The sequence below is a fragment of the Labrus mixtus genome, chromosome 20 (assembly GCF_963584025.1).
Source record: "Labrus mixtus chromosome 20, fLabMix1.1, whole genome shotgun sequence".
In the NCBI taxonomy this organism is placed as follows: domain Eukaryota; kingdom Metazoa; phylum Chordata; class Actinopteri; order Labriformes; family Labridae; genus Labrus; species Labrus mixtus.
In genome coordinates, this window is record NC_083631.1 from 11,130,434 (window position 1) to 11,152,387 (window position 21,954).

Genomic DNA, 21,954 nt, shown 5'->3' on the forward strand with positions numbered 1-21,954 from the left:
AACTGGGGTCCGTATGGCAGGTGAGATAATTCCTAACACCAGTCACCTGCACCACATGGAATGCTTGTAAATATACACATTTGAGACATGCCTCAAAACAACCTGATCTGCCTGCTCAATGAGGAAAATGGTGTTTATTGTAGATTAAAGAACACAATCTCACACATTAAGTACAAAACAATTTTTATTTCAAAACTCCCTCAGTTCAACTCCACAAACATGAAGAAAAACACATGACAATAGGCACCATGATAGAGTTTGCCTGATTTTTTTTTGATCTCTCTGCATAGTCCTGATGATAAAAGATGCACCAAAGGAGGAGATGGCAGATAAACAAATCTCCACTGAGTGGAAAATGTAATGGCTTTGGTAATATAAGGTTAAATATTTATTAAAATAAAACTCTATATATTTCAAAAAGACACAAATGCAGGGATTAAAAACTCATGTCTATAGACAACCTTACACTTACTTTTATGAAATGCTCAAATATTTAAAAAATTAAACTAAATGAGGTGTATCTTCGATAAAAATGTACAACATACCAAAAGTGTTTATAAAGGCAAAACAATTGGATTAAAAATCTTCAAACTTCTAACTTAAATAGCTAACATAATTAAAACCCAAGGTGTCAGATTCATAAGAAACACGGTCTTGGCAGTAACAACATGGATGACATTAGTGATTGTCACCTGCAGGCTTCTGGTAACTGATAGCATCACGTTTGTGTCCAAGCCCGTTTCCACTGAACAAAACACAGTCCATTCCAGCCCACAGACTCGTAAGAAGAGGTGTTTTACTCAGCCGGCTGGTTCTTGTTTTTCTTATTCAGTATTTTGCGGAGACTGTCAGGCATCAGGTAGGGCTTCTCTGCGCTGCCGTCGTTTCTCTCAAGATCCTCCACTGGAAAGAGATTCAATGAAATGAAACTTTATTTTTTACCCAAACATTTTGATGTACTGTGTGTGTAAGTGTCAATGCAGAAATTAAGCAGACCAAAAAAAAAAAAAAAAACATGCAAGCGCTCTTAAATGAGAGAAGCTTCATAATGATAAATCTAAAAAAACAAAGTTAATTTATCTTTGCCATTTCCAGTTCTGTAAAGGGAAGTGTATTTTCTTTCCCAAACGTACATTGCCTTTAAAAACATTCACCCATTTTAAGAGTTAATCCTTCCTTTTATGACATGGAGACTCATTTCTTCAAATGCTGTTTATTAAACCAGCTACTCTACTATGAACACATACTGTACATTTGTAAAAGTGAAAAAAAAATGCATAATTACATTATGTTAAAAGTCAAAAGTTCCAAATAACAGCAGCAATCCTAAGTAACATCATCAGAATCAAAACATATACACGATAAGCCGTTATGGCTTACTGGGAACAAAACCTCAGTGCATTGATAGTGGTTCATACTAAAGAAGGAGCACTGATGATCATTGAGTCAGCATCAACTGTAAACTATGATGTACGTTTAGAAGTCAGGTTAAAGATGCTAACTGACCAACATAACACTGTTAAGAGGCACATCAGTGGCTTCAAGTATCTATTGGCGAGTGGCAGCGTGTGGAACTATTTAAACGCTAAACACATTCTAGAAATGTGTTTTTACCAGAAAGAAAGTCTTTTCCACAAGTTCAAGACTTCTGTGAAACTGGTTGTTTCATGTTACTCTAATACATTACCAGAGGTGAAAAGCAGCAAATTACATTTAATCGCTTTACTGTAACTGAGTAGTTATTTTGTGTACTTGTACTTTTTAAGTAGTTTTAAAATCTGTAATTTGACTTTTACTTAAGTATTGTTCTTCGCTACATTTTAAATCACATCTGTTACCGAGTAAAAAATAAATAAATGTAGGTCTATTAATTTCTTTAAACCTGAAGTTTCCCTCAAGATCCTGAAAAATACTGAAATGTTGAAGCATTAGTGAGTACTCAAAACTTCTTGAAACTCTTCTTTTTGCAGTGTAACTGTCCAAGCTTGGCAAACTACAGTTTAAATACTCACAGTTTCTTCATGTGGAAAAAGCTAAAGTCTCAGTGCTTAATAAAGGTAACTATACAGCTTGTTATGTGTTGGTTAAGAGCATTTCTTAGCATCTTGTTTCCTGTTTCCTTGAGCCGAGAGATTCCGGGAAATTTGCAACACTCAGGTGCAATTCAATAACACTACTGAATAAAACTGAATCATTGCTATTTTAAGGCATTTTGTCTTGCAGTTGTTCTATAAACAACTTCTGCACGATGAACGGTTTTGACGCAAAGCTGAATTTTTCCCGACAGACAACAAAGCACCAGCTCCTTAATGTCATAACTTCAGTTAGTCTTTGAAACTAGCAAAGTGATGACACAGTGGCAAACAGTGTCTTTTCCCCAAAAGTCCTCTTTCTTAAGCTGCATCCTCCTCCTGAGCCAGCTGCTGTTTGACTTTGTCGTCCTGTTCTTGAGCAGAAGACGAAGAGGGATCCTCAGCCTCATTCTTCCACAAAATCTCGTGAAGAGTGGAGGACATGTAATAAGGCCTTGCAGCTGACCCATCATTGCGCTCCAGGTCTTCACCTTATTATGTGTGTGTGTGTGTGTGTGTGTGTGTGTGTGTGTATTTGTGAGTGTTAATGGGTAGAACGGTAGATGAATATTGAAAAAAAAAAAAGGGTCAGAAGAAAAGGTGTTATAGGAGCAGAAGAAACAAGGAGGGGAGGTGGTGAATTGTGGAGTGAGAGAAAAAGAAGGGAGAGACAAAGAAAAAAAAAAGTCAAATAGCAAGCAAGCAAAGGCACCCACAGGCATTTTGAAAGTTAACAGTTCATCACAAAGCAGATTCACCACATTAACATTCCTCTTTTTTCATGCAGTTTAGAATTAGTGACAGCCCAACACCAAAAGCAAGGCAAGATTCAAGAAATGAAGAATGTTTTGATTCAGCTGGATTTGATTAAGCTTTGCGCTTTACATCAAGCCCTTTCTTCAATCCAGCGTTTTGTTTGTCCGCACAGGTGTCAGGTAGACCGTGTTAAAGAAACAATGTCTGAGTAATGCATCATGTCAACAATGGCTGTGGAGGTGCTACTTACAGAAACAGAGGAAAAGAGTGTCCACACACATGGCGTACACACTGAAGAATCCATGGGCGATCAGGTAGGAGCCAACCACCACCGTCTGGTGAGGATTAGAAATGTATTTTATAATACACATACAGCAAACACGCAAGTGTCTTTGATCATTGTTTTCTACTGAGGTGAGAAGAACCATCAGACTCACCAAGATGGGCACCCAGTAGTAGTGGAGATGTGGAGCTGTATTTTCAAACGCCTTCACTCTGCCAGAGAAGAAGAAGAAGGCAAAGACCCCTGTGGAAGATAAGAGCATAAAACTCATCCACCTTTCAAGTCAATGATTTGTGACATGTTGGTAAAAAGCTACCCTGACTTCTTGAATGAATGTCCTCTGTAAAAAAGCCCACTGATATTTCAAAATTGTCGGTGCTGAAAACTTGGTACATGTAGATAAGTTAGTTATGTGACATGTAGAAATTGTAAGTCACATTTTGTATTAACCCTTAAACCTCTACAATATAATCATTTTGCCTGAACATACGTTATTTCTTTAGAGAATTTTAATTTAAAACAAATTTATATCCTAAGAATTTGTAAAACCTCTTTGTAGGTTGTAACTCAACATACCATGATAAAAATGTAAAGTTCTTCATAAACAGTACAAGCTGCTACCATCTAGTCACAGTTATACTTTGCCTAGGTGCAGGACGAACAGATTTCAAGCAAATTGCCCGTCTAGGATAATGAAGTTATCCTTGAATCTTACGTTTGGCTAACTAACACACAAATCAAATGAATCCAAAACAATCAACATTAAATTGTATTAATTGTGAAACTAAACGTTTTTTTTACTTTCAAAAAATGTTTTCTGAGTGCACATGATCATTTCATCTGCTAAATGTATACAATTCATATATTGATGTTTTTTGTTGATTTATTGTCATTTCCTAGATTTTATTCAAATGCTTTGTGACCCTTAAATCTGTAATTTAATTTAGGTTTCTAGCTAGAATGAGGTTTTTATAAGATTTAAGTCCATGTAAGCCCATTCTGTTTTTGATTATTGATAATGTGGTACCTGCATACAGATCAACTTGTTCTGTTAAAAACAGTGACTGACCTTGAATAAGTTCATTATAAGGACCATTAAAAGGTTTAAGTTGAAACGCTCAGTTTTTCTGAATCAATAACACAGCCAATACATTTAGATAATTGTGTTCTAAAGAGAAAAGTATGATTATAAATCCACCAATAATGTTAATCATCATCAGTTTGCAGCTATCATATAAATAATGAAGAAGAAAATCTTGTCTAGTAGACTCACCCACGAGCCCAACAATAAGCAGTTTGCCCAAAAACAAGAGGAAATCTGTCACTTTGTCCAAGACAGCAACCCTGTAGGATAAAAGATAATCATTTATTCTTTGTATGACTGCCATCAAATATGAATGATATGTTAAATTATCACATGGCAGGCAGTCTTTTGCAATCACCTTCACCATGTATACTCACCTGATCATGTTCCTCATGAGCAGGAAGAAGGCATCTTTGGCAGCGGTGCAAAAGTTTTTGCCATATATTGCCACCTAGAGGCCAAATACAGTCAATACATCAAATACTTCAGTATGAAAAATTAAGAATATATTTGTATATTTTTTAAAGTTCACTGAGGAAAAAACTGAAAAGCACAGAGGTACATTACACACCATGATGTAAGCATTTCTGTTCAGGAACTTGATGCATTTCTCCAGACACCAGAAGCAGCACTTCAGACAGCACATCAGAAACTTGGTGAACTTATTGTGGGCATCTAAGAAAAATACAATCATTAATGGATTTTAAAAACTTAACCAACAGTGGAATTCAAATGCATTTAAATGTTTTTTAATCATGCAGCCTCTTGAAATACTTTTACTTTTGGGTTACTGAACAACAAGATTGTTACTGAAGACACTTAATCTAGAAAGGAATACTAGTAAATATAAAATATGAGCCATCAAATTTAACATTTACATTTTTAGTAGCTTATTATTAGTTATCCAAAATAACCCCACTTAAGAAACAGTTATTCACTTTTAAGCTGTATACAGATCTAGTTTTACTGTCATTGCTAAACAACTTATCGTCTTCTAATTAAAAAAAATAAAAATAAAGTAGCAGACCTTTAAGCTTGTGGTCCAGATACTCAAGCAAAACCCTGATGATCTGAATGATTGAGAGGATGAGTGAGCCAAACGCCAAAGTTCCTGTATGATACCTAAACAAGAGAAGAAGTGACTTTTAAACCAGGGCAATAAAAACAGCAACTAAAAGAAACCTTAAATAACATTAAACACACAAAAGAAGAAAATCCACTAATGTTAATGAGCTTAAAAATGTCTTCCACACACACACACACACACAAACCTAAGAGATCTTCCTAAGGAGGAGAACACAGGGAAGGCAGGCATGTCGTCTGGCTTTACGAAGGCCCAGTAATATGAAGCAAACGCTCCGGCCAGGGTCATCTGTCCCAGAGCTGTGACGAAGTTGGCACACCAGAAGAAGAGAAAGACGTTGTAGAACTGCAAGCCGATCAGGTACTTGTGGTAAACAGTTTCTCCTCCGTAGAAGGCAAAAAGGCACTCGGAGTCAGGGCACTGATATTTCATGGGACTGGTGGTGAAGTTCTGAGCAGAGATACAGGTTATATAGAGACGTAGTATACATACCATGGATTAAATATTACACAGAAATCCAACCATATATATCCACTTAATGTGAGCAGGGAATGGTTTGAAGAGAGTGGAATCAAACAAAGTCTTTAGTTTCATCAGATAAATGTGTCCACATGAACATTTAAAGTGAAGAGTTCAACAGGTCAGTACAAAGATACTTTATTAACAATGATGTCTGAAAACTGTAGTAAGGTTTAGAAATGTTGTCTGGAGGTTCAAACAGCAAATGAAAAAATCAAATGAGAAAACTTACGGCAGGGTCGCAGGTTTTTCTTGAGTGTTCGCATTCTGTATCGTTAAAAACTTTGTAGATGGGTTCATTAGAGGTAGACAAGAAGCTGAACAGTGCTGTCAAGGACAATTATCAATTAATGAATCAATTTAACAACCTTGTTTTGTGTAAAGCAAATTCCTAACAAATGTCCCCTCAAAGAATTTTACAAAAAGAGCAGGTCTAAATATTACTCTATTATTTACAATGAATCCTCATTATTCTACCATGAACACAACACTAAGCAACATTTAGCAGAGTTACAGTGTCAAGAAAAAAAATAAAAACGCCTTTTCAAGGTACCAGGAAGAAACCTCGAGCAGAACTGGACTCATGTTGAACAGCCATTTGCTGAAACTGTGTCGGGCTTAATCCAGTTGTCAAGACACCCACTCACTCTGGATTCTGCTGACGTCCAGAGTGAACTTGGGCTGCAGAATTCACCAAACTTCACTAAAGAACTCTTAGCACAGAGTGACAAGTTAAAGGTAAGGGAACAAATAAAATAAAATGTGCCATATTTATCTGAAAGGAAATCTTTCTTTAATTTAGAAGTATAGTCTTACTGATACAGTGAAGTGGATATTTATTTCACATAAAAAATGTGCAAACTCATTAGCATTATTTAGTTGCTACATGAAGGTACAGACCCTGCACAACGTGCATGTAGTAACACACTTTTTGATCTCCATTAGAATAAATATTTCCAAATATGATACGAGGTCAGGAATTTCCAATTTAAAAGTGTTGAAGTCCCATCTTAATGCTTTAATGACTTTCCATCTTTAGATTATCATGTATGCTTTGAATTTCCCTCGGGATCAGTATCAAGTATCTGTTAACATGCCACAGGTCTGCAAGACCAGACATTTACATTGGGTCTCATACTTCAAAGTAGTCATTCTCATATCAAAGAATTTGATGGTTAGCTCAGATAATTTTGTTACAACTCAAATAAGTCTACTTGCATAAACTTGAATCTAATGTTTATTTCCGAGGTGATGACGTCTTGTTTTGTTGCTGGTGTTTTTCTGTAATGAAATGTTTAATCTAGTATGCGTGATTGAAAACAATCAATGGAAAATAGAACACTGAAACAGTTTAAGTAACATATCTAAAACTTAAGAGCTGCTGGTGAAATGCCTAACTCCAGGTAACCCTCGATAACGACACAACAACATTGACTGACAGGAAGTTGAAAGGATACACAGCTGTTACAGCCCAGTAGGCAATCACCATGGCGAGGAGGACGAAAGTAAACAACGGGTAGAAGAGGGAGGACATGACATGCCCAATGGCCCTGTAAACACAACAAAAAGCAAAAGAAGAGAATCTTTCAGACTAATGACACATGCACAGATTAAGTCATCAAAATGTAACTCAGATCCTGACACTTAAAGTAATTTCACAGTCACTCATGCCAATTGATTTAAGTGAGAACAGTTTAACATCTTAATTTTCATTGATTTGTTTTGTCTCTTTTCAAAGTGCCCACAGCTCTAATGGAAGTCTGACCTGCTGGCTTCTTTGATGAGAGCAACAGCAATGAGAATCCTCTTCCTGAGGAAGATGAGCAGCAGGATGATGATGACCTCCACAATGGCCAGGATAATCACTGCAGGAGAAGTGTTGCAGAGAGAGAGAGAGAGAGAGAGGTCATATGGGTGTTTTCCACACGTAGATAGTTAAACACATAGATGGTGTGCTGTGTACTGACTGAAGGCCAGCCAGGTCTGTCTGATCTGCAGGTAGATTGTGAAGTCTGTCTGGAAACCAAGTTCTTGTAGCGTCACATCAGCACCTGGCTCTTCTTTCAGGGCAGCGTACTCCATGTAACAGTGAAAGATACCTGAGCAGTTTGCAAACAGGAAATATGAGCAATGGAATTTTTAATAATAAAATGGCAGCCAGTTCAAGAAAACAGAGACAATATTTTTATGGGAAAAAAAAGTCTTTAAATGTCAGCCTTCAAGAAGACAGGGATGCTATTCTTTATCAGAGGTCCAGAAAGAAGATTCAGAGAACACTCTTGGGTTTGTTATAATTGAGTTAAGGACTTTTTCTTTCAAGACACAGAAAATACTTTTCATTTGAATCAGTAACTGCAGTAAATGACTCTTTGGAACCTGATCAATGACAGGCTTTCTCAGAACAAAATGTTTTTTTTTTTTTATTCTAGTGGCTCAGTGAATTTTCCTCGGTATAGGCAGAGGTCTGACATAAGGTAGACTTGTAATTTGACATATCTTTTTTCCCAATAATTTTTTGTAGACCAATGGTTATAGCAGAATACGATACATAGGCGCATGAGAACGTAGCCAAGGATCCCAGCAGAGTAAAGAAATGATTCAATGCTTACAGCCTGTCCGTATTTGATGTTGAGAACACAGAACTATTTAGAGGACATAGATCCTGTCAGCACGTCTGCTGAAACAGTCACAGCGTCGTTCGGATTGTTTTTGAAGTTGGGGGATTAATTCAATAAAATGTAACTTAATTCCGCCATCAACATATTTCATACAGTGTCATGTGTGTGTTCTGTGTGTTCAGTGGCACAATGAAAGCAGAGAAGTTAAAAACTGAAATCTGCAGTATAAATAGCAACATGCCCACCTGCATCTGGCTTTAAAAGGGAGTGGGCTCTAACGCTCTGATTGGTTTGATTCATGTTACACCCAAAACACGACTGTGTATAATCAAGCCACATAATCCATCCTCTTTGCGCTCTGCATCGCATAAATACCTAAAGAAAGTCGGCCACGCCCCAAAACGCTGTGCGCCAAACACACTTAAGACAACGCGCTTAACACCATCAAAACAGGGCCCTTAGTGTTTTTTATGGAAATACACATATATCAGTTCTGGAACAAACATAACATGCAGAGGGCCCTGATGTGCTGATCTACTTTGAGGTGAGGTGAAAAAGAGACTAGCATGACTTTGCCCTTACCATATCCTAATACCAATATCACCAAGGCAACCATGATCCAGACCATGATCCCTGCCAAGAAGCGAAGGAGGACGATGAAGAGCAGGCTGGTGAGCATAGCGATAACCAACCCTCTAAAAGAGAAACAACATTTGGAGGAAGAGAAGGAATACAGAAAGAGTGACTGATCCAGTTTGTTTGTAATGGAAGCTATCACTGCTCTAAGTGGAAAAAGTCGCAGGTTAACACGTGGGGAGTGACTTACAACAGGATCCAGTACCAGGACTGCGTGTAATCCTCAAAGATCTTCATGACCACCTGTCGAGCCTCAATAACCACAGTGGCATTCCTGTTGGAAATATTTCCGTGAGTTCGTCACTTTAAGCACTATGGGATAAGAAACCTATGAGGCAGACTGGGGACAGGCCAGGCCACAGCTATTTAAAAGATGTGTCACACTTAACAGTATCATTATCTGCAGAATTCTAATGAGGTACTCACTTGACTCCATCCATAAGATCCTTTGCATCTCGAATTGTTCCGCTTCCGTCATCAAAGTGAGAGTTGTTTCCCACAGTAATCACCCCTCCTTTCTGTCCCAATGCTGGGAAACACCTGCGAGTGACTGAAGGAAGGCAAAGTACACATTAACACTTCAGAATCACTTTCTGCAATGCAATGATACATTTGGAGAAGAGTTTTTTTTATACATAGACAGATGTAACTCACAGGGTTTGCTGGGGGTCAGCATGGCAGGACAGAGACCCAACCTGAGGATTTCTGGAATACCCTGAAACACAAAATCCAGATGATGGGTATCAAAACCTTGGGGATGGGGATTTTCTGTTCTGCAGAACAGAAAATGAGCATCATAGAAGGTTAGAATCCAGAGTCTGGTCCACAACGAAATTTAAACTCACCATTGAATTAGTAACACCTTCCTTGCAGAATTGCTTATAGTAATCAAAGTCTTTGCTGTTTGTGTAAGCTTTGACCAAGGTCAAGAACTTTTCCGGGCACTTCCCAACACACATCTGATGAGGAAAAAAAAAAAAATTCAGGGCAGGACACAGTTAAATCAAAAGCATGAGAAGCATTAGCTTGGATGCCAAAAGCAGCACATTAGGAAGCTCAATAAACAGTACAGAGCTGTATACACCTTTAAACAGATCAAGATTGTAATGTTTTTAATACTACAAAAATCTGAATTCAAATCCTCTGCCAAGAGAATGGACGATGTGAAAATAAATTTGTGGATGATGTGGATTATCACAGAAAAATACATGAGAAGAGAATAGATTTGACACCTGTGTGGTAGGACACTGGAACTCTAGCAGCACCATGGGGCTGGCACACTTCATGATGTTGAAGTAGAACAGCATCGGCTTTTTCCTTTTGAAACAATAACACAAAATTGTGAGAAGAAGAAAATGCTTGCAGGGAGAAAAAGACAAACAGCACCTACGAAAATAAAATAAAAACATGTCATTATACCGTGCACCATAGCAATTTGGTCTTTTTGGCTATCACTCCTTCAACATGGTAAAGAAATGAGAGGAGCAGTGTCACGAAACACAAAGGATTATTTATCTGTTTAGAAGGCATGTAGGAAAAACAACATTTCAGAGATTTATTCAGTTGCTGCAAAATCCAATGAAAATGAGTCATCCCCTCTCCTCTCCTCAATTCATGAGAATTTGTCAAAGAAAGGGTGAGTAATGAGATCTTTTTTTTTTAAGAACAAAGGATGATAGATATGTCTTGTTTATTTGCTTTCGGCTTTTTTTACTCAAATGACTGGAAATTGGAGAGGACAATTGGAAACAGTCTGACACAGTCTGTACCTCCATGCGGATAAGATAGCTGAAATGTTATGTGCATAAAGCATGGTGTATTGTGTTGTTCATCTTGTGAAGCTGTTGCGATGGTGAATAATGAATTCAGTCAAAAAATAGAAACTGCAAAAGTCCTTAAAAATTAATTCAGTACAAAATAGTTTGATTGTTTTAAACTTGTTCACAAGATGAATCGAGCATAGCAAGCCTGCAGTACCCAAAGAGCACCTGTATGTGAATAAGACCCTGCACAGTGCTTCCTCGCCTTTGTTTTAAAATCCAGTAGAACTTTGATTTGTTTCAATTTTGATGAACTCATGATGCTCACAGTGGTCTAAACATTAATGAGTTCGTGCTCTCAAAGTAAAAAGAAAAATCATGCACAGAAAGAGGAACAATTATGATCTAAATTATGAACTTGGAAAGAAACTCACTCAAGTGGGGTGCCAGCCTGCCCGCAGAACTGGCCTCGGCTGTCCGTGGGATAAATCACCTTCCTGGGGTCACCCTGGGACCAGGCTGGAAACAAAGAAGATTTTGATAGGTTTCTTTCATTGCCAACATGAGGTTGTATTTTCACACATAAAAGAGACTGCTGCTTCTTACTTACCAAGTATTCCAACTGCAATATAACCCAGTATGGCAAGAATGAAGAAGATGCAGCAGACAATGTCCGTGCAGCTCCTAGGATGGAGAGAGCAAAGTTAAACAGAATCATTTGAAACAACTCAGACACATTAAAAGCATCATCTCAATCCTACCTGTTCTGGATTGGGCCCTTGAAGGTCGGGTCATACTTCCTCGGCTCGCCTACGTAAAAGAAAAAAAGGGCATTTCTCATTCAGTGAAAAGTTTGCAACACAGTTTGCTGAGACTTGACAAGATATTATGCAGAAATATGACAGACTGACTGGCAAAAGTCAATACCAGCTTGATTGTAAAGACGCTTTATAAATTGATTGGTTATGACCATTTATTGCTGCCCATGTAAGTAAGATTAGTCCTCAGCAAGAAAATACAACAAATCATATCTACAGCACCTATTCTGTTTGCACATAAAAGCTTAAAGTTTGTGAACACACACAAGTCAGTAGAACCATTTCCACAACCTAGAATCTGGACTACAAAATGGGAGCAGCAGGCAGAGGTCTAAGTGTTGGGACTACTGAGAGTGAGGCTAAATGACAACTGGCCCACAAGTGTATGAGCAACATAATATAAAAAGCAGAGAAGCACCTTGCAGCCACTGGGTTATGACACAGCACCCCTTAGCCCCACCCCCCTTCCTCCCTTTCTTCTGTCAGATGACTTTCCCCCTCCGGCAGACACGCCTGGCAACACAACAAATTCCTCCCTGGTGACTAAGCAGAAGCAGCGATCCCATGTGAAAGACAGCGCCAACATAACAAGGCCAACATCATGTTTCACAAAACATGTAGTTTGACAAGCCAATAATGTTGTGTTTTTGAAAGATGTATGGCAAATGTTTAATGGGTGTGTGTGTGTTTTTTTTTTAAGTGTTTTGAGATGGCATTTGTTATAAACGTGAACTTTACAAATAAAGACTAATTGATTGATTAATTATGTAGTTTGAATAAAGTTTCTTAGTATTTGAGTGATGCTCTGCAAGTTCTCATAATTCCAGAGTCAGTCAAAGAGTAATAGTAGCTGCAGGTTATCCGAGTTCAACATGTGATTGGCTGAAGACAGAAAATCCATTATCCAAGCTAATTTATCTTGTGCCGCAGCACAAAAATCCAACAAGCAAAATTAGTTTCACAGAGGAGATGTGTGGTGTTCAGGACAGAAAGAAAAGTGAGGTCAAACTATTTCTAAAGACCAAAGAACACAGGCACTGATCAAAAGTCACAGACTGCTTCCCACTCAATGCTCTGACACAAAAAAGTGGTTTTAGATCCAAAATCTCAAAAAAAATAACCATTTTAACACTGACATCACGTTCACTTTGGAACACTTAGACTCTGTTATGATGTACTTTTGAGGTTCAGGTTTGCAAACGGTATCCGTGTAGGAATCCAAAAAATAGTTGGGATATTGTAACACCTCAAAGTTCCACCAGAATTTGACAATCGATTAAAGTTCTAGAGGTTGACTGAACTGGAAGCGTGAAATGATGACTGCGTCAGTAACTGACAGTTATACATTTTGCAAAAAATAAACATAGCAGTTTTGCATTTAAGAATAAGTTTAGCTTCCAAGGCTGAATGACATCAGAGGTTAAATGGCAGCCCTGAGCCCTGGTTCAAATTTAACATTTTGGCAGATTTTAAGGACTTTAAAAACTTGTGCTACTACAGCTTGTATGTACTTGTGTAGCTTCTGAGCCTAAACCCAATAGTCTAGACAAGGGAGGATGGTATTCTCTCTGGCTTATTTGCATTTTAATTATGTATGAGGTCAGATGATTATGCTGCAGGAAGCATTTACCAGACAAGCTTTTAGAGAAGTCCCAGCTTCCTGATAAAAAGATCATTACTGCTCTATGTGATGTCTGTATTGTAAGTCTATGGTGCATCCAACTTTAGGCTAGCTTTGCTAAATAAACTCTTGATATGTTGCATTTCCTTGATGAATAAAAAACGAGTTCAAAAAATCTCAAAGGCTCAGCTAACATAAGGAAGGCTCAGGTAACTTCAACATAAAGCTGTAGTAGGAACATGCAACAGACTGAGATATATTTGTGTTGAAGGAAGAGCTGATAAAAGCTCTCTGCTCTCACACACCTGTATAATCAGCAGAGCTGCCAGCAGTAGCAGGTTCTCCACTCGCACACATTCACACAAACACATACACACACCCATTTTCCCCAACAATGTTGACATACTGATACTGCAGCTCAGGTTTCACAAAAAAACAATTCACAGACCTGATGAGAAAGATTCACCTTTTAAACAGTAAAAACAGCGAAACCCAACGCAAACCAGGAATCCTCAAGTCCTTTCACAGATTGAAACAGAATGAGAGAAAAAAAGCTGCCAAGCAACATAAAACTGTTGGGGAAGCAGTTACCATTCTTTCCAAAGTATTCCTCATCCTCGGGCATGTTTAATTCCTCTCAGGGCCAACTCTTGAAATGTTCCGAGGAGCCTGTAAACCCTTTTCCCAGTATCTGCCTGGTTCGCTCTTTCCTTCCTTGTCAAGTATAAATGTGCGCGAGCAGGGAGACACAGGTATTGTGGAGGGAGAAACCAGTCCGACCTGTCCTTGAATAGTGGTGCTCCACCTCACCTCAGACTTCCACTCTCTGTTTACCCTGAAACAAATGCCTCTTTCCAATCTGTGCCCCACCTGTGCATCTGTCTCTGCCTCCTCCCCCTTCCAAGAGACCCCAACCTGTCTTTATTTCCCACTTTTGTGTGTCTCCTAACAGCCGACAAATAGACTGTTGTTGTTTGAGAAAGCCAAAGTCAAATTGTTTGGACTCAATCAAAACCATGTGTTTGGAGTAAACAGGAAAAGTAACGCCTTGCATTGTTGCCTCTAGTGGCTTTCTGTGTCTCTGCTGTGGGGGAGGAGGAGTGATTAGAATCAGGTGGGCAGGCTTTTTTGAGCTGCAAATACCATCATATGCAGTGAGACAAAGCACGCAATAATAAGCTGGAAAATCAATAATTTGTGACGTTATATAATCACTCATCATTCTAACTGTCCTGTGGAGAAGCTCAAGAAAGATCCAATCAAATGTTTGTCCCTGCTCTCGAACCACAAAGTTTTTCTTTTTTACCACATCACAAACTGCAGCTCCAATTACAAGTATGAACTTTACTTCATACAGTACGCATACAAGAATACTTTGTCATAAAATCATAAGATCAAGTCTTACACTCTGATCCTCTGACTCATACATTTATGAAAACCTCTCACAAGAAGTCAATCAAAAATTAATAACAACATTTTGATTGTGTTCCATAGTTTTTTTTTTTAAATAATATAATGAACATGTTTATCTTTCTTTTCTTGTTATACAAGTCAACTAATTACCCATACATTGTTTTTTTACTTTTTTGAAGTTGGGAATGAGGCTTTGTCTCAGAGTCTTTTCTGCCATCTAGTGGGGACATTGCAGTATTCCACTGTAACCAATTGTTTTAAAGACATATGTTTCAGCTTCCCTTTTTTTTTTTTTTTGACTGTTCCCTTTTTTTTGTGCCTTCCAGCAGTTTGAAGTTTTGATTACAGTGAAAATGTTTTTGCAGATGCTGGCTGAAACAGAAAATTCAGCTGGAGTGACTGAAACTTTCCAAACATTATGTTCTAGTGTTATGGCCAATTTTCCTTTGTGAGGGAGTTTTTATTCAGAACCTGGTACTTTTTTGGAGATTTCTTCCACAGCGACACAGCATGCAGAAATCAAAACAGTTCCTGCCTCCAGTTCTTGGCCTATCTTTAACAGCAAATGTGTGTACATTTTTTAAAACTTTGTTGGGACTGGCAGAAAGCTACTTTGATTTGTGGGAATGTAGAGTGAGTTATGCTGTGTAGAAATAACTCACTTTTCTGCTTTATATGTACATTTGTTTGTCCTGATTTAGTTGGCACTGGGCTGCAGTTTTACTCTGTTAAAAGCTCGGCAAAGGATCTAATCTAATTTTAACAGACCAGCTCTGTGTTACCAGACAGCCCAGAGCATTCTCTAAAGTCATTAAATAAAGAACAATGGACATTTGCTACATAAGAGCTTAAAATGTAATCTTAAAATGCAATACTGATTTTCCAATGAGTCTCTAAAAGGACAACAATTTACAGAGAAACATTCACTCTAGTGCTTTGTGTGTTATACGAGGATGTTGAGTATGTTTGCACGTTCATTGGGGTTTCATCATTAAAAAATGTATCCTTATCATCATCATTATGAGGGAAGAAAAGTGTAGCACACAAAGAGTCAATTAGTCTCATACCCATGTTACCATAAAGATCGCTTGTGTTGTAGTTTACATTTTGTTAGACAGTTGTGTTTTTCGCAGAATCAAAATCAGAAATGAAAATGAAACACAGCTGGTTTCCTCGTATTGTTTTCTAAAGTTTCTCTTCCTCAAGTGCAGTATTGACTTCTATGACATGGTATGTGTTTTGACATTCCTGAATGTCTTTGCTTTATTATCTTACCCCCACCCTTTCATATCCAAATGTTGACGAAAGCTGGTTGCCTCAATGTGGACACAGGACTCAATGATTAAAAAAAGTGATGGCTGAATACCATTTAGCTACTTTGGGTTCAGGGCATACTGAACACTTGATCTGCTATTCTTATAATGTCATTAGTAACATCTGTGCTTTTCCTATTGGCGAATAGCCAGCTATAAAAAGGCAGAAAAAGTATCTGTATTCTTCATTCCCTCCATGGAAGCAGAAAAAACTCTCAACCACGATAATATGAAAAATGTAATCATATCATAGTTTGAACATCCAGAGACATGACTTGCTAATATAATTAGATTAGTTGTTTGCAGAAAGATAAACAATACTTATATAACAGCAGACAATAACAATGACCTGAAGCAATCTATTACCATAAGTTTTTTGGTTTTTTTACACCTGTGACCAGCAGGTAAGCTGCCATGTCTCCATCCAAGATCTGAACCTTTATGATTGATGTATTTGCAAAAAAACACAATTTTACTATACATTTTTAACTTCCAGTTCCTAACAAATGAAAGAAGCTTCGGTAAGGGTCAAATATAAACTCATAAGCGATACGACAGAAAGATATAAAAGGCTATAAAGTGTTGATTTTATATCTAAACAATACAGAAGGCGGACTCTAAGAGCTCCCAGGCTGTGGGTTACAGCCCTCCCTTCCCACGCCCCACATCTTTCATTACAGCAAGAGGGTGTGGAGTATTCAAGTCGAAGTTCAGATCTATTTTAAAAGAAAGCTAGGCTACAATTAAACACACAAACCTACTGCATGTATCCACTGTAACATGTTGTATCCAAGCAACAACATTTTGTAAATATCTGTCTCATCATATCTACAAGCTACAATACAACATTTTTTTTCAGTTTCTCGCGAAGTTTATCTTTGGACATACCACAATTTGACACAATAGCAGGATATGGAACAGTCCTTTATCTTAACTCAATCAGGATGGGACCTTTCTGGCCTCACAAGAATACTCATTCTACATCCTATAAGGTCAGGCTCCTGTCTCTGTTGGTACGCCAAGCTATTTCAGTAACACAGGTGGCATCAAGTGAAAGTGAAATCTAATTCATACAGGACTTATGCCATCTGACTCATACAGAACTAGCCATATTTACTGTCACAAGTTGGAAAACAGTATGAGACACAGACATTCATTTGTTTACATGTTTTCGGTTTGGATTTCCCGTTAACAAATTGAAACATTCTTCATCAATGAGGAGGGTCAGTCAGATCAGCCAAGATCAAAAGCTACATAACTGGAACAAGAAGTGGCTAACAGAAAGGAAACAAGAGGATGTCTCACTGACGGGGTTCCTCTCCCACGTCTAACTGCTCTGCATTTATCTCTTCATTCCACCCAAACTCATTTTCCCTGACCTTAATTCTGTGTTCACACAGATCTGAACACGCCTTTGTATTTCAGACTGGCCAGTTGGCAGACACTTGTTGTTTGGGTTGTTAGAGTATGATCATGTTGAAAATATAAGCTGGTGGATGTAAAATCTGGGACACTTCAAGCTATTGGTGGTGGAGGTGATGAAGACGACTTAAGACGAGTTCAGAAACTGAACGGGAGAAAAAACATGGAACAGGACAAAATTTAGAAAACACAGCTTGATCTTGCTTTTAACAAAAAACTGCAGGCACATAAAAGAGAGGTTGGAGAAGATCAGGTTTCAAACCAACTTAAACATGGCTTATAATTACACCTAAACTGCACGAGGGCATGGCTGCCTGACTTCTTCCAATCCTGTCATTGAGGTTTCCTGATATAGCCAGCCCTGAAATTACTCCAACTTCTGAAAATGTGGTGGCTCCTACTGTATGTTCTGAAATGTTCCCACTGGAACATGTAGAGTTCTTTTTGTTCTTGGCTATATTTTGTATTCACAATACCCTTCCAATACAAATGGAAGCAAAAACATAGAAACACTGAAGGGAAAAACAGTGACTGCTGACATATTAATAAACTTGACTAATATTTGTTATTAACTTGTTACTAACTTTTTAGTGTAAAGTTATGGTATAGGACTGGTGCTTTGAGTGGCGTTCCTGCTTATGCCACGTTCTGCATTTTAGACAGTACTCTTAACTCTTGCTGTACAACTCTTTTACTTGTCTGGCTGCCTGTCTGCTTGAGCTCACCAACTCTAGAAATACTCTCAGCTGCACAGAGTATCACAGCTTTCTAATCACATTGTCCATTTTTTGATAAAGAATGCAAATTTGTTGCAAATTCTACATTTCATTGCAGCTCCAAAATAAGTCTATATTTGACAACTCTTAAGTGTTGGATTTTTCCCCTTAAAAAAAAAAAATCCATATCGGTCAATCTGAATGTCTTATTTATGCTGATCCTTTCTGTCTCCCTATTTGCCACCTTGAGTCAAACTGTCTGAGTCCTTTAACATCCTCAAAGTATTTTACAATCTGGCACTAAATGCATTGTGCTGCCTTCAGTTAGAGGTTGGTAATGGAAGTCAATTAGACAGGTAGGCTGAGTGGAAATAAAAAAAAAAATAAGGGTGTGTACAGAGGACAGGAAGCAAACACTGTGTTGGAGCGACATCGTAAAAGTGATGCGCATGATTATGTAATCCTTCTTCCTACAAACATCCTACAAAAAGTAAACATGCTCCACATGTTGCTGCAAAAAGATGTACTAGATGTAAAACACTAGTTGTCTATTTAACGCGTAAATGTGTACAGTAAGGACTTGTAAGTGTAAACCTGCTGGCTTAACATGCATGAACTGATTATTTTTTTAAATTATCTGAGTGAAATACACGTTCCCTATGTGACAACAAGCAAACAACAGGGCGTGTCATAATATAACACTTACAAATATTTGGGGAGGGAGGGCATAATTACATAGAGGGAACTCATAAGTGACAATATAAACAACTAAAGACATGCTGTTTTGATTAGGCTACTTGTGATGTGTTGCATTTGACTTTTAAAAATCGTGCAGCATATTTCACTACCAAGTGAGAATGAAGGCATCTAGTTGACAAACGCAGAGCCTCTGTACGTGTTTGAGGTATTTTCTAATAAGGTCTATACATAGCTGGGCGTCAGCTCAGCCACTGATGCCTGCCATACCAGTGTCCGGAATGTGGCAGCAACTGCACAGCACAAAACATACATAGAGGTTGTAGCCCACTGCACACCAACAACACACGAGGTGGAACCAGCAGCTCACCTAAATATAACTTGAGTTTATCAAACATGGGTATAACTTATTTCATAAAATGGGTTGGTACACAGACTGGAACTTACACAGTTGTACGCTAGTTAATATTTAGGTCGGTTTTATCTGCGTAAGTTCAAAGGGTATGAGAGAAAATGTTACACTAGTAGCAGCTAACATGCAGAAAACTAATAAACAAATAGGCGACTGAAACAACTGCAGCAACTATTTGAGCTCTTGCAAAGCCTTGCGCCATACAAAAAAAAACAGCTAACCTAAGTTATTGTTTAAGAGAGTGCTTAGTGAGCTATCCCATGCAAAATTAAGTGAAACGTGCCCGTGTCGGACTTTTAGTAAATACCATATTTCGGTTTCTCCTCCAGCTCCATTGTTGAGTGTTTCTTTTTTGACCAAAGATGACGACTAGCCTACAGCATTTTTTCCAGCCTCGACAGCGGTTTTCGTGATGTGTTTCAGTCAACTTCAACACTTGGTAGAAATCCGCTCCAAAATCTTCTTGACTGTGCTGCTACCGTTTAAAGGGAGATTTCTCAGAGGACAGTTCTGACCAATGGCGACGCAGGACACCGCGATTGACAGGTGCTAAGCCAATCCCTGTGCAAGGGCGGGAGTTCACGTATGGCAACTGGACTCATCGTTAATTATACAACAGTTAGTTCCGACCAAGCAATTTGACAAGACCCATTACAGGAACGCTGATGGAGAACAACATCACTGGGAACCTTATGATGTATAATATATACAGGCTATATTATATCACTCATTACCGTTACTTTATGTTACAGACCTATAATTTGTCATCATAAGAGGATGAGGGGCGATTTTAGGTTTTGAACTTTAGGGGTGCTCAGCTCCTAAATAGATTGACATAGGCCTATTCTGTTCATGTGTTCAATACTCCCTTTAAACACGAATTTCATATTTCACATTGTATTAACTACAATAATATCCTATAGGCCTATGTATCATGCGTTTTACATCACAAAGCATTTTTGTAGGAAAATGAAATATGAAATGCTGTTTTTGCATACTGCATTTTGCATGTCATGGTCATTATCATGAAGTTCCTAGCATTAGTAGGATTTTTACTTATATGTTAACCTGCCTCCCACAGATCATCGGTAGGCTTACCAGTTGTGAAAGTAAATAAGTGTGCTGCAGTATAACACTTAAGCACTTAGTATGCACTTAACATAGTATTGATTATTACTTCACTTTGTTAAATATTATAGAAAGACAAGAAAAAACCTAAAGGGGTTTGTTGACACATGAGGTAACATTCCAGTGACCTTCAGTAGTGTCAAAAAAAGCAAATGCTGTCTCTATCAAGCAATTGCAAAATGCATCAAATACGCGTACAACTCTCTCAATAGGCTATTATGACTCATGATGACGTCAAGGTTACTTGTGTTTTGTTGGTCAAGGCTTCTCATGCAGAGTTGTCCTCATCAGACAAGATTGAAAGCAAAGTTACTATTAGTTCATAATTCAACTGCAAGCTTAAATTTGTCTGTTTTGACTGTTAGGCAAAACAGCTGTAAGGCTACAGAAGTGGAAGAGGTGATGTTATTCAAATTTAACAAGTAAAATGTGAAATACCATACCATCAAAATACATGTAAAAAAAATGTGATATTTACATCATAGGCCAATGCAGCAGTTTAAAGACATGGATATACCATGGGCATGTACAAAATCCTACAAAATAAACTATTCTGACTGTGTTGCAATTGGCTGCAAATAGTTTTCTTTACATGTCACTGTAGCATATTGTCCCTCCTACTTTAAACTGTAAATAAATACTCTACATATATATTTCACAGGTGCGTATGAGGAATGACTGAGTCCATACAACATTTTCAAGCAAACTCCTTTTGACGATAGTATTTTTGTGTGCGGGAGTTTACATGTAATACTACTACACTTTACATTGTGACTTTGGACATGCATTTTCTTTTTGAGGCCTGACAGAAATATGCTAAGAAGTTTTATATGCTGCTATTTTCTTGCTTTACTTAAAAGTAGAAAGGGCAAAGAACACATAGCTTTCAATAGTTTTGTGTAATAGAGGCAATAATTGAAGCTCTCACAGTGTTTCCTCTAGTACTAGTCTGCAAGTCTGCATAAACACAACCAAAACCTTTCTGTGTAATTGTTTTCTATAGCGAGTCTCTTGAATGTACTGGTTAGTTGTTTCTACTCCGGCCTTCAGTGTTAATTGTTAAGGCCTCCCTGGCAGCCTTTGCTTCATGTTGATTGTTCTCAAGGTCTCTTGGTCAATTTAGTTAAGAGGCAGCTGCTTGGTAGCAGGGGTTTAGTTCTTAATTTTCTGTGCATTATTTAGTTTAGGAAGCTTGTTTTGGCTCTATACTATTTTTTTGTTTTCCTCCTTTCCAATCTATCAATTGCGATTTTTGGGGTTATTCTTCTGGGACAATTTTAAGATACCCCTGGGCCCACATCTGCGTCCCACTCCCCCCTGTTGCTCTGCAACCTGGACTGCCCCGGGAATCTTTGATGCACCTGTGACTGATGTTACTTTTGTAGCTGATTACCCCTTTTGCAAAATAACTTTTTATTATATGCAATAAAATACACAAAGACAAAAGACTTTGACTTGAGATCTTTTATTACCAACAGAAAAATCCACAACAGTCCTCATCCTGGGCATTCTGTACCTGCGCCCTGAAGTCAAGAGGTCATATTCCGACCAAAGGGGGTGCAGAGGGTCAGCTGTAATCTTGATGGCTAAAGTCAATGTGTCA

At 38.1% G+C, this 21,954-nt stretch overlaps 1 protein-coding gene and 1 long non-coding RNA gene across 5 annotated transcripts in view; both read right to left on the reverse strand.

Moving 5' to 3' along the window:
* Nucleotides 1-21,954, reverse strand: part of LOC132953982 (uncharacterized) — a 111,431-nt gene that overhangs the window by 81,948 nt on the left and 7,529 nt on the right. The gene's annotated exons all lie outside the window — the stretch shown is intronic.
* Nucleotides 167-19,708, reverse strand: LOC132995595 (choline transporter-like protein 2). 4 transcript variants are annotated; one of them, XM_061065636.1, is made up of 22 exons: nt 19,531-19,707; nt 11,574-11,622; nt 11,423-11,496; nt 11,247-11,331; nt 10,285-10,369; nt 9,898-10,011; nt 9,707-9,767; nt 9,479-9,602; nt 9,243-9,326; nt 8,999-9,111; nt 7,766-7,897; nt 7,564-7,663; nt 7,256-7,348; nt 6,031-6,115; nt 5,467-5,729; nt 5,223-5,317; nt 4,767-4,870; nt 4,573-4,646; nt 4,385-4,455; nt 3,266-3,354; nt 3,079-3,163; nt 167-903 (listed from the first exon to the last, which is right to left on the reverse strand). In XM_061065636.1, the coding sequence occupies exons 1-22, from the start codon at nt 19,556-19,558 to the stop codon at nt 797-799; spliced, it is 2,115 nt and encodes a 704-aa protein (XP_060921619.1). In that variant the 5' UTR covers nt 19,559-19,707; the 3' UTR covers nt 167-796. The 4 variants fall into 4 exon arrangements, with proteins under 4 accessions (XP_060921619.1, XP_060921618.1, XP_060921617.1 ...); XM_061065635.1 differs by lacking the exon at nt 19,531-19,707 and adding an exon at nt 13,843-14,193; XM_061065634.1 differs by lacking the exon at nt 167-903 and adding an exon at nt 1,737-2,563 and having other exon boundaries at nt 19,531-19,708.